At 43.6% G+C, this 12,501-nt stretch overlaps 1 protein-coding gene across 1 annotated transcript in view; it reads right to left on the reverse strand.

Moving 5' to 3' along the window:
• Nucleotides 1-12,501, reverse strand: part of ZNF484 (zinc finger protein 484) — a 65,336-nt gene continuing 52,835 nt past the window's right edge. Inside the window, exons 8-9 of the mRNA XM_052644547.1 lie at nucleotides 10,383-10,535; nucleotides 1-629 (exon numbers count right to left, since the gene is read on the reverse strand). Coding sequence (XP_052500507.1) covers nucleotides 1-629; nucleotides 10,383-10,535 — 782 coding nt within the window. The remainder of the gene's footprint in view (nucleotides 630-10,382; nucleotides 10,536-12,501) is intronic.

The following is a 12,501-nucleotide window of genomic DNA, read 5'->3' on the forward strand; positions in this document are numbered from 1 at the left end:
CTAGTAGTACCTGTGCACAAGAACCGCTAGGTACATTTTCATGGTCAAGATTCCAGCCCTCCCCCAGCTGCCTATGCTCCCCTGGTTCACCACGCCCCCCGCGTTTCCTTCACTCCACGTCCCCACGTCCATGCCCTCCGTGCCCTGCGTCCCCACGTCCACGCAGGCCAGGTCAGTCGTCCATCGCCTCTTTCCCGTCAGTCCTTGGACTTTGCTGAGGCGTCTGTAAAGATTTTCATACCCTCTTGTCCTCTCTCTGTGAGGAGCCGCTCTCCGTGCTTCACCTGTTTGTTTTGCGTTGAACAGAACCAACTTGGTGACGAATTTGGTGATGAATTGGGAAGCGGTCCGAGAAGGAGGGAGTACAGGGGACATTGGCCAAAAGACTTGGCCCCTCAGGGGGATCGAGAGGCCCAGCCTGAGCCTCGGGTCCTTCTGCTCCAGAGCCGCCCCCCAGGTCCCCACCGGACACCCTGACCTCCTGTGCTGTTTCGTTTTGTGGCAGAAAAGCGGTTTGGAGGTTCGGGTAGAAAGACGTCTTCTGGGTGTGTAGCCTCGTTGAGAGACCCTCCTGTACTGGGTCATCAGATGGTCCTGACTGGACGGAGCTGGAGGCTGGTTGGAGGGGTCTGGAGACAGTTAAGGAAAGTCCGGTAGCTGAGGGGCTTCCTGGGTGGCTCAGTGGTAAAGAACCCGTCTGCCGATGAAGGAGAGTCAAGAAATGCAGATTCAATCCCCGGGTCCGGAAACTCCCCTGGAAAAGGAAATGGCATCCCACTGCAGTATGCTTGCGAGGAGAATCCCATGGACAGAGCAACCTGGCGGGCTACAGTCAATGGGGTTGTGAAGAGCCGAACCAGACTGAGTGCCCACGCGGCGCCAGCTGGGGCTGGAGACGCGGGTGCTGGTGTTCACGTCGGTCTATATGACTATCTTAACTGTTGAGAACTGGCTGCTGGGTTATTGGTGATAAAAGAATGGCCCCAGATCTTGGTTCTGTTCAAGAAACAGTTATCTAAAATGGTAATAAACTGAATATGCCACTCAACTCTGAAAGAGTTAAAGCTTAGGCAGGCAGTCCAAGGCCTTTTAAGGAGGAGGTGAACATTCTCGCTCATGCTTTCCTTAAGCCTTGTGCAACAATGTCTCTTGCCTTTCTTTATGAGCTAATGATCACACAGCACAATCTCTTACTCATGGAAATGTTTTTCTTAGGCTCTGTATTAATAATTATAATGGTAACAAATCTTGCCTGGGAATCTGTTTCTCAAGACTTGTACCCATGATTACATATCATCAGTGTATCTCGCCCAAAGACATTGCTCGGAACCAGTTCTTCTGGCTAATGTTGTGCCAAAGTTATCTCAGGAGGTATACCTTGGGGAAGGGTCTGGTGGTACTCTTACAACCCTGAGGTATTCTTTTTATCTGTTTGCAGCAGCCGGGTGAGAAGTATATAATGCCCTGCTTAACTAGTGAGGGTGGGTGCTCTTCTACTCTGTTTTGATGTCTATGTCAGAAACTTTTTCTATTACTTTCACTTTAAATAAAAATCTGAACAAAGCTCTGAGTGACTGAAATGCATCTTTGGTCCCAGAGTTAAATCTTCTCCTTCGGAGACCACAAATCCAGCAGCCCTGAACATCTTAAGCTATCAACTCTGAGAAAATTATACAAGTTAAGAAAATACACGTCTGCATGAGGTTGTGCAGAGTATGGAAGTGTGTGGATGAAGCAGCTGATGTGGAGAACTTATTTTATTAATCTTTGTATTTGTGGATAATTGTTGAAATTGGACAGTTGAAATAATACAGAGATTCTGTATACCCTTTACCCAATTTCCCTCATAATAACACCCATGTTAAACTGTAGTTAAACATAGTAACTAGCATATTGACCCTGATATAGTGACATGCTAAGTCGCTTCAGTCATGTCTGACCCTGCGACCCTATGGACTGCAGCCTGCCAGGCTCCTCCGTCCATGGGATTCTCCAGGTAAGGATATTGAAATGGGTTGCCTGGCACTTCTCCAGCGGATCTTGCCAACACAGGGATGGAACCTGTGTTTCTTATGTCTCCTGCATTGGCAGGCAGTTTCTTTACCACTAGCGCCACCATACAGTCACATACAGAACATTTCAGTGCCCACAAAGACCTTGTTCCTTGCCTGCATTTTAACAGCTATACCTGCTTTCCTCCTGTCCCTCCTGCTACCTCATTCATCCTTATCTCCATTTCTGTAATTTCCTCACTTCACAGATGCTGTTTAAATGCAAACAATACAGTATGTAACCTTTGGCTTTTTTCACTCAGAATAATTCTTGGGAGATTCATGCAGATTGAGGGCTTCAATGATCTTTTCGTTTTCATTGCCAAGTACTGTATCATTATATGGATTCATACAGATTGAGGGCTTCAATGATCTTTTCATTTTCATTGCCAAGTACTGTATCATTATATGGATGTATTACAGTTTATTTATCTGATGAATGACATCTGCATTGTTTCCTGTTTTGTGTTATAATAAGTTAAACTTCTGTAAGAAAAGCAAGATATGGCTATTGGGGACTAAGCTTCTTGGTGACCATAGCAAGGACCCTTACATTTCATTGTTGTGACCCCTGGAAGCAAAGCCACTTCAGAATGGGAGATGCTAATTGCAATTACGCTGTGTTCTCCAAAGTTGGGTGACCTTGACTTGTGAATCCACGCACAAGGAAGAGGTGGTTTTCTTTCTGCCTGTTCTATGCCTCCACCCTGACACACACCCACCTACACCCACCCAACCACCTACCCACTCACCCACCCACCCACTCCGTGGCCACAGTATCCTTTAGACTCCAAAGGAAAACAGCCTGGAAATGGATTCTTAAGTTACAATACAACTTTTTAAGATTTACGTTGTAACTAGGAAGGTGAAATGCTTTTTCACAGTCTCCTATGTTATATCAGAATAAACGTATGCAAAGAAGATATAAAGTGCCACAGGGAAGGAAAGAAACATGTTTTGCTTGGTCCTAATGAAAAGGACTTAACATTCCAGGTTCCTATGCAATATTGCTCTTTATAGCGTCAGACCTTGCTTCTATCACCAGTCACACCCACAACTGGGTATTGTTTTTGCTTTGGCTCCATCCCTTCATTCTTTCTGGGGTTATTTCTCCACTGATCTCCGGTAGCATATTGGGCACCTAGCAACCTGGGGAGTTCCTCTTTCAATATCCGATCATTTTGCCTTTTCATACTGTTCATGGGGTTCTCAAGGCAAGAATACTGAAGTGGTTTGCCATGATCCATCCGTCTTGGGTAGCCCCACACTGCATGGCTTAATTTCATTGAGTTAGACAAGGCTGTGGTCCATGTGATCAGATTGGCTAGTTTTCTGTGATTATGGTTTCAATATGTCTGCCCTCTGATGCCCTCTCACAACTCCTACTGTCTCACTTGGGTTTCTCTTACCTTGGACGTGGGATATCTCTTCACGGCTGCTCCAGCAAAACACAGCTGCTGCTCCTTACCTTGGACGAGGTCACCCCTCCTGACCCTGAAGGTGGAGTAGCTCCTCTTGGCCCTCTTGCACCCATGCAGCCGCCACTCCTTGGACGTGGGGCTGCTCTTCATTGTAAAGAGCAATATCACATAGGAACCTGGAATGTTAGGCCCATGAACCAAGGCAAATTGGAAACGGTCAAACAGGAGATGGCAAGAGTGAACATCGACATTCTAGGAATCAGCAAACTAAAATGGAAGGGAATGGGTGAATTTAACTCATATGACCATTATATCTACTACTGTGGGCAGGAATCCCTTAGAAGAAATGGAGTAGCCATCATGGTCAACAAAAGAGTCTGAAATGCAGTACTTGGATGCAATCTCAAAAACAACAGAATGATCTCTGTTCATTTCCAAGGCAAACCATTCAATATCACGGTGATCCAAGCCTATGCCCCAACCAGTAACACTGAAGAAGCTGAAGTTGAATGGTTCTATGAAGACCTACAAGACCTTTTAGAACTAACACCCAAAAAAGATGTCCTTTTCATTATAGGGAACTGGAATGCAAAAGTAGGCTCAAGAAACACCTGGAGTAACAGGCAAATTTGGCCTTGGAATACAGAATCAGTTCAGTTCAGCTCAGTTCACTCTCTCAGTCATGACACAACTTAGTGACTAAACCACCACCACCACCTAAGATGTCTCGCTCATCTTCTCTTGTGAGAACTCCAAAATTAAAACTCACTGCTGAACAACTGTAGACAGGAAAATGTTCAGTTCAGTTCAGTTCAGTCGCTCAGTCGTGTCTGACTCTTTGCGACCCCATGAATCGCAGCATGCCAGGCCTCCCTGTCCATCACCAACTTCCGGAGTTCACTCAGATTCACGTTCATCAAGACAGTGATGCCATCCAGCCATCTCATCCGCTGTCGTCCCCTTCTCCTCCTGCCCCCAATCCCTCCCAGCATCAAAGTCTTTTCCAATGAGTCAACTCTTCGCATGAGGTGGCCAAAGTACTGGAGTTTCAGCTTTAGCATCATTCCTTCCAAAGAAATCCCAGGGTTGATCTCCTTCAGAATGGACTGGTTGGATCTCCTTGCAGTCCAAGGGACTCTCAAGAGTCTTCTCCAACACCACAGTTCAAAAGCATCAATTCTTCAGCGCTCAGCCTTCTTCACAGTCCAACTCTCACATCCATACATGACCACAGGAAAAACCATAGCCTTGACTAGATGGACCTTTGTTGGCAAAGTAATGTCTCTGCTTTTGAATATGCTGTCTAGGTTGGTCATAACTTTTCTTCCAAGGAGTAAGCGTCTTTTAATTTCATGGCTGCAATCACCATCTGCAGTGATTTTGGAGCCCCCCAAAATAAAGTCTGACACTGTTTCCACTGTTTCCCCATCTATTTCCCATGAAGTGTTGGGACCAGATGCCATGATCTTCGTTTTCTGAATGTTGAGCTTTAAACCAACTTTTTCACTCTCCTCTTTCACTTTCATCAAGAGGCTTTTTAGCTCCTCTTCACTTTCTGCCATAAGGGTGGTGTCATCTGCATATCTGAGGTTATTGATATTTCTCCCAGCAATCTTGATTCCAGCTTGTGTTTCTTCCAGTCCAGCGTTTCTCATGATGTACTCTGCATATAAGTTAAATAAGCAGGGTGACAATATACAGCCTTGACGTACTCCTTTTCCTATTTGCAACCAGTCTATTATTCCATGTCCAGTTCTAACTGTTGCTTCCTGACCTGCATACAGATTTCTCAAGAGGCAGGTTAGGTAGTCTGGTATTCCCATCTCTTTCAGAATTTTCCACAGTTTATTGTGATCCACACAGTCAGAGGCTTTGGCATAGTCAATAAAGCAGAAATAGATGTTTTTCTGGAACTCTCTTGCTTTTTCCATCATCCAGCGGATGTTGGCAATTTGATCTCTGGTTCCTCTGTATTACCCTTTAAATTCAAAACATGGGCACATAACTGAAATTAACTGGGAGCTCCAGACAGCATAATTTCACAGTCAAATCAGGAGTTTAATTCACAAAGATCTTTCACACTCCCTTGTGTCATGATGTGAGGTCTCCTGGGGCAGGTCCATTATCCAGGATTTTATTAACGGGAAGCCTGAGATCTATTGTGGCCAAAAATATATAGTCTTGTTTGCTGATAACAGACAGTAGCTTTGGTTAATTTAAGCAGACTATAAATTTATCAGAATGAGCAAAGAGATGCACAGAATTATAAAAGCCTGGAGAAACAGCCATGGTAACTTATTGGAAGCTGATGGATGATGAACCACTGCAAAGACAACACTTTTTAAATTTCTCAGATATATACTGAGCAACTGTTGTGTTCCAGGTTCTACTGTAGGAATTGGGGGTTTAAGAGGAAAGCTGGCCATAAAACTACCTTGGTGTCATGCAACTGACATTCTAGCAAATGTGGGTCCTGGGGAACCTGTCCTGTGTGCCAGCATTGTTGTAAGTAGCTGAGACATCCTGACATTTCATTCTCACAATAAACCCCTGGAGGGGCCCTTGGAGCAACACTGGGTTCTCCCTGCTGGACAGTGCCACACCTGGTGGCTGGGTGTTACTGCTGCATGCTGCCTCCAGACTGAACTGCACCCCTACACCCCCCACCCCCCCCCTCCCCTCCACGGTGGCTGGAACCACCACCAGGGAGCACTAGATGCTGTCCCTAGGGCCCTAACCCCATCACAGGAAACTCTGCATCACTCACACTAACCCGATGCCCAGGGAAGGAGCACCCCATTGGCTCTGCTCACAAGCCTGGATGCTGACATTTAGGAAAACAAGTATCTTGCATCTCCTGTACATGGCAGTTGGTGAATGCGCCTGAAAATGAAAAATTAAATCTGATTCTTACATGCTGATACAGAAGGAATGCAGAAAGGTATGGTTGATTTACAAGGCACCAACATCCAGGATAAAATATGTTTACCTAAAACCTGAGGTAGTAGGGAGTAGCATAATCCTGCATATACGGAAGATGTGTGTGCATGCTCAGTTGCTCAGTCAAGTCCACCTCTTTTCAACCCCATGGACAGTAGCACACCAGGATCCTCTGTCCATGGGATTCTCCAGGCAACAATACTGGAATGGGTTGCCATGCCCTCCTCCAGGGGATCTTCCCCACCCAGGGACTGAAACCATGTCTCCTGCATTGGCAGGTGGATTCTTTACCCTTGAAACACATGGAAAGCCCTAGTGAATGAATAGTATGGAAGTTCCTTAAAAAACTAAAAATAGAACTACCATATGATCCTGTAATCCCACTACTGGGCATATATCCAGAGAAAACTCAGAAAAATATATAATTTGAAGAAACACATGAACTCCTGCAACATTACTAATTACAACAGCCAAGTTATAGAAACAACCTAAATGTCCATTTACAGATGGATGGAGAATATGTAATACATATGTATGCATGTGTGTAATACATATGTATCTATGTATACACACACATGAATATGACCCAGTCATTAAAAATAATGAAATGAAGCCATTTGCAGCAACATGGATGAACCTAGGGGTTATCATACTAGGTGAAGTAGGAGAAAGACAGGTATAATATTGCTTATATGTGGAATCAAGAGAATGATACAAATGGACTTTTAACAAAACAGAAATTGCATCACAGACATAGAAAGCAAACTTATGATTATGAAAGTGGAGGAAGGGGATAAATTAGGAGTCTAGGATTAAAATATATACATGACAATAAAACAGATAATCAACAAGGACCTACTGTATATCACAGGGAACTATACTCAATATCTTGTAATGAGGGATAATGAAAAAGAATTTTAAAAGAAAATATATGTATTATATATATATATATATATAGCAAAGTGATTCAGTTATACATACATATACACATATACATGCCATTTATTAATTTTTAAATGTCAGGTTAAGTATTTGAGAGGTCTTGACTACCAAGGCAGAGCAGCATGGCACACATGAAATAAAAGCAGTTATATTGTGTATTCTACATGCTAAGCCATGTTTTGGGGCATTCTGTTATGTGAAAACTCAATTCTCCAGACAAAACTGATGAGGTAGACAGTTTTCTTCATTTTTCAGATGAGCAAACATACAGGCAGAAATACTAAGAGTCTTGCCTGCCATCATATAACTAAGAGAAGCAAAACTAAAATTTCAACCTTGACCATCTGTTTCCTGTGTATTCTCTTAACTATCCATATTATCTCTTTATTCATGTGTTTTACATCTTATTGTGCTATTTGGGCCAATCAAAATGTTTGTGTGTGTTTTTTTTTTTGAATTAATATGTTACTCCGGTACAGAAAATCTCACATAGCATTAAATACATCTCTCTGTCTCAGATTTATCCCTTGAGCTGGCTTTGCGAGAAGGGAATGGTATGTTTCTATCTTTGAATAACCTTAATTAACAAATCTCCTTGCACAGACTATCTATCTATTATATATTATCTAGCCATCTGTCTTTGCTGAGTGAAAAAGAACATGTTTCTAGGAGTCAGTCACCAAAACACATGTTAAAAGAGCTTTTGAAAAGGAATGAATTATTTTTGATCCAAAGTGAAAGCTTTTCTGGGTAGTTAAAAATATCAGGAATGATTAGCAATCATTGATTTTTTTAATGTGACACTCATCTAAGTACTTTATAGCCATCTTTTGATGAAGTAATTGTAAAAATTAGTCCATGGTTTTACATTCCAAATAATGCTTACCAACAAAAGACAAATTCTACCCAGTCTTAATGGTCAACTAGGTTTGTTTTCAATTAATCAATAACCTTAATATATTGTCCCACAAAGAGCTAAAAATGTCATTCAAAGGATGAAATGCAACAATATTTAATCTCCTTCCCACTCAGCTAAACATTTTAAATTCCTCTTTGGTAAGCAAGATCTGAGGATAGGGATTGCAGCCTGTTTAAATACATATTGATATCAATTATAATTTTGCTCATCTTCCAAAGGATCAACCTTGAGGTTAATGTAATCACACTGAATAATGGAGGAAAACACCCAGAAACAGAAATATTTTATTTTAAAAAATGACCTCTTAAAATTCAGTTACATATGTTTTCAATGAAGAAGTTTAACTCAATTATAATGACTCATCAAAACAGTGTAAAATGAATCATTCCAGGACTCTAAATTCATTATGGAATTATTCTGAAATCTGCTAACTTTTAAAATTATGTTGGAAAACCCATCACTATTAAGTTAGCATTAATTTTTTAGAAAATTAGTAAGCCAATATTTTTGAAAAGTATCTGCCTCATCATTTTAAATTTGAATAATCCAATAAAAATCCAAAAAAAATGAACTTCGGGAGTTGGTGATGGACCGTGAGGTTTGGTGTGCTGCAGTTCATGGGGTCACAGGGAGTCGGACATGACTGAGCAACTGAACTGAACTCTGAATATAAGTTAAATAAGCAGGGTGACAATATACAGCCTTGACATACTCCTTTTCCTATTTGGAACCAGTCTGTTGTTCCATGTCCAGTTCTAACTGTTGCTTCCTGACCTGCATATAGGTTTCTCAAGAGGCAGGTTAGGTGGTCTGGTATTCCCATCTCTTTCAGAATTTTCCACAGTTTATTGTGATCCACACAGTCAGAGGCTTTGGCATAGTCAATAAAGCAGAAATAGATGTTTTTCTGGAACTCTCTTGCTTTTTCCATGATCCAGCGGATGTTGGCAATTTGATATCTGGTTCCTCTGCCTTTTCTAAAACCAGCTTGAACATCAGGAAGTTCATGGTTCACGTATTGCTGAAGCCTGGCTTGGAGAATTTTGAGCATTACTTTACTAGCATGTGAGATGAGTGCAATTGTGAGGTAGTTTGAGCATTCTTTGGCATTGCCTTTCTTTGGGGTTGGAATGAAAACTGACCTTTTCCAGTCCTATGGCCACTGCTGAGCTTTCCAAATTTGCTGGCATATTGAGTGCAGCACTTTCACAGCATCATCCTTCAGGATTTGAAATAGCTCAACTGGAATTCCATCACCTCCACTAGCTTTGTTTGTAATGATGTTTTCTAAGGCCCACTTGACTTCATATTCCAGGATGTCTGGCTCTACCTCTGTGTAAAATCAAATCAAGCTCCTGTACAACTAAAACTAACAAAACAATGGAAGTCAACTTGACTCCAATATAAAATAAAAATTAAATGACAAATTAAATGACCTGAGGTATGTCTAGGGGACATCAGACAGTGGTGACCCTACAGATTAGATATGTGATATGCTATGACATTAATATGACACTACCAAAGGTTTTCACTCAGTAGAATACAGAGCAACAACCCACTCAAGGTGCCTGACCTCATGTGAATGAAACTAGGTGAACAGAAGAAAAAGGACCGCAGGTTAATCAGGGAAATACCCTCAATTCTGATATTGGAAATCTCAAATGGGACAAGACACACTGAGCAGATACAGTGTCCCCAGGTACAGGATCCTGACCCATGTGCATGGAGTGAGACCCACAGTCTCCAGACCCTGCACCTGGGGTCACATGACCCTTGGTTAGGACACCAGTTTCTGCTGGTTAGGCCCCTCAGGAGTGGGTCCCTGTAACCACCTGGGATGGTATAAAGAAGTGTAAGATCAGTCTCCTCTCCCCACACTTGCCCCAGAGAAGTCTTCATCTCTTTCCTTTGGTTCTATGTGATTTTAACTGTTTTTACAGTTATGATAATGCTGGACACACTACCTTGGTTCTGGCAGGCTTGGTCCTTTCTTGCCCCACTGAGGTGTTGAGAAAACACACCAGACGCAGAGCTGGAAGAAGAGGGCCAGGTCTGTTCTCTGCTGAGCAAGGACAGCCGACTGGAAGGAGATCATAGCAACAACCTCACCTGCTGCCCTTTGGCCTTTTGTCTGACCCATGTGCCCTGTAATCAGTTTTCCAGGTAAACCTGCTACCTTCCCGCCATGCTTGTCCTGGTAAATTAGAATGAATACCAGGTAGCCCACCTGAGAAGTCTCCAGGAGCCCCATGGAGGGTGAACCTTGAAGGGGTAAAGATGCAAACAGGCACATGTCTCTATAAAGTGAATACCATAAGGTATTAATTCCTAAACACAAACGAAGTTCACATGTATTCATCCCTTTTTCTTAGCTTTGTGTGTGAGGCCTCTCCGTACACATGATCCTGACCCATGCAGATAGGGTGAAATTCACACAGTCCCCAGATCCCCAAACCTGGGGTCAACACATCCCCTTGGTTAGGACACCATGGCTATGGTCAGTGGGCTCCCAATGTGAAAGCAAGCCAGGCCCCTGCGACCTCCTGAGACCCTAGAAAGAAGTGTAGGGTCTGTCTCCTCTGCTCACAATTGTCACTGAGAAGTCAGGCCTCTCCTGTTTTCACTTCAGGCCTGTGACTTTTTGCTGGTTTGAGAGTTCATGCTTGAGTTGAACATACTACCTTGGTTGTGGCAGGCTCTGTCTTTCTTGTCCCGCTGAGATGTTGAGAAAACAGAATAGCTGGGCTGAAAGACGAGGGCAGCTCAGTTGTCTTCAGAGGAGAGTCAACTGGAAGGAGATCACAGCAGCAAACTGGCCATTGGCCGCCCATTGGCCATTGGCCTAATCCCTGTACCCTGGAACCAATGCATCAGGTGCACATGCCTCCCTACTCAAACTGAATGTACTGGTAAATTGGAATAATGACCAAGAAGCCCACCTGAGAAGTCTCCATGAGCCCCAGGGAAGGTAAACCTGGCAAGAAGAAAGACTACGAGCCCTACTGCACCACTGACCCCTGGGAGGGCCATGGAACACCACTCAGAGGAGAGCACACTTACTCAGAGAAGCCCACCTCAGCTCCAGACCCCAGACATCTGAGCACTGACATTCAGAGGCAGGCACGGAGTTTTCCAGGACAGAGGCCAGGCCAGATCTCTACCCAAGTCTCCATGTCTTACTGCACAGAGAACACCATCAGGTGTAAATGTTCTCATCTTAGAAAGCATGGCAGTCTCATCTAAACATAATCAGTGTAGACAGGACTTTGAAAAGTGAAAGTGTCAGTTGTTCAATCATGTCCAATTGTTTGTGACCCCATGGATTGTAGCCCTCCAGGCTCCTCTGTCCATGAGATTTCCCAGGCAAGAATACTGAAGTGGGTTGCCATTTCTTTCTCCAGGGGATCTTCCTGACCCAGGGATTGAATCTAGGTCTCCTCACTGCAATGGCAACCCACTCCAGTACTCTTGCCTGGAAAATCCCATGGACGGAGGAGCCTGGTAGGCTTCAGTCCATGGGGTCGCTAAGAGTTGGACACGATGAGTGACTTCTCTTTTATTTTTCACTTTCATGCTTTGGAGAAGGAAATGGCAATCCACTCCAGTGTTCTTGCCTGGAGAATCCCAGGGACAGGGGAGCCTGGTGGGCTGCCATCTATGGGGTCGCACAGAGTGGGACACGACTGAAGTGACTTAGCAGCAGCAGCAGCTCCTCACTGCAGACAGATTCTTTAGCGTCTGAGCCACCAGGGATGCCTGTAGCCAAGACTTAAAGTGGTCTGAACTTACCTTGTATGATAGAAGTTGGTCAGGTTTAAACTAGCTTAAAGCTGCTCTCCCAGGAGGCACAGGTCACATGCATGCAGGGTCTCTCATCGTTGGACAAGCAGCTCACCCTCGTGTGGGAACTACGGATGTACATTTCTTAAAGAAGAAATCATCACTGGGCTCCACACATCACCCACATCAGGAAACTGAAAGAACCTTTGTCATTAAACACTTCAACAGGCAAAGCAAAACTGTTACTAATATCTGGCCACATGACGGTCAGGATCCAGGGAAAAGCCAGGGATTTTTTGAGTTCAGCCCCATGTCCTGTAAAGACAGACAGGAAGTGCCCTGATTCCATCATCCCAGGCTTCCGGCAGAAGGCAGTCACATTGGAAGTCTGCTAGAAAAGGATATTCTTTATCGGAATAAAAATGTATTGTTGAAATTGCAAGCACAC

The sequence above is a fragment of the Budorcas taxicolor genome, chromosome 8 (genome assembly GCF_023091745.1).
Source record: "Budorcas taxicolor isolate Tak-1 chromosome 8, Takin1.1, whole genome shotgun sequence".
Lineage (NCBI taxonomy): Eukaryota > Metazoa > Chordata > Mammalia > Artiodactyla > Bovidae > Budorcas > Budorcas taxicolor.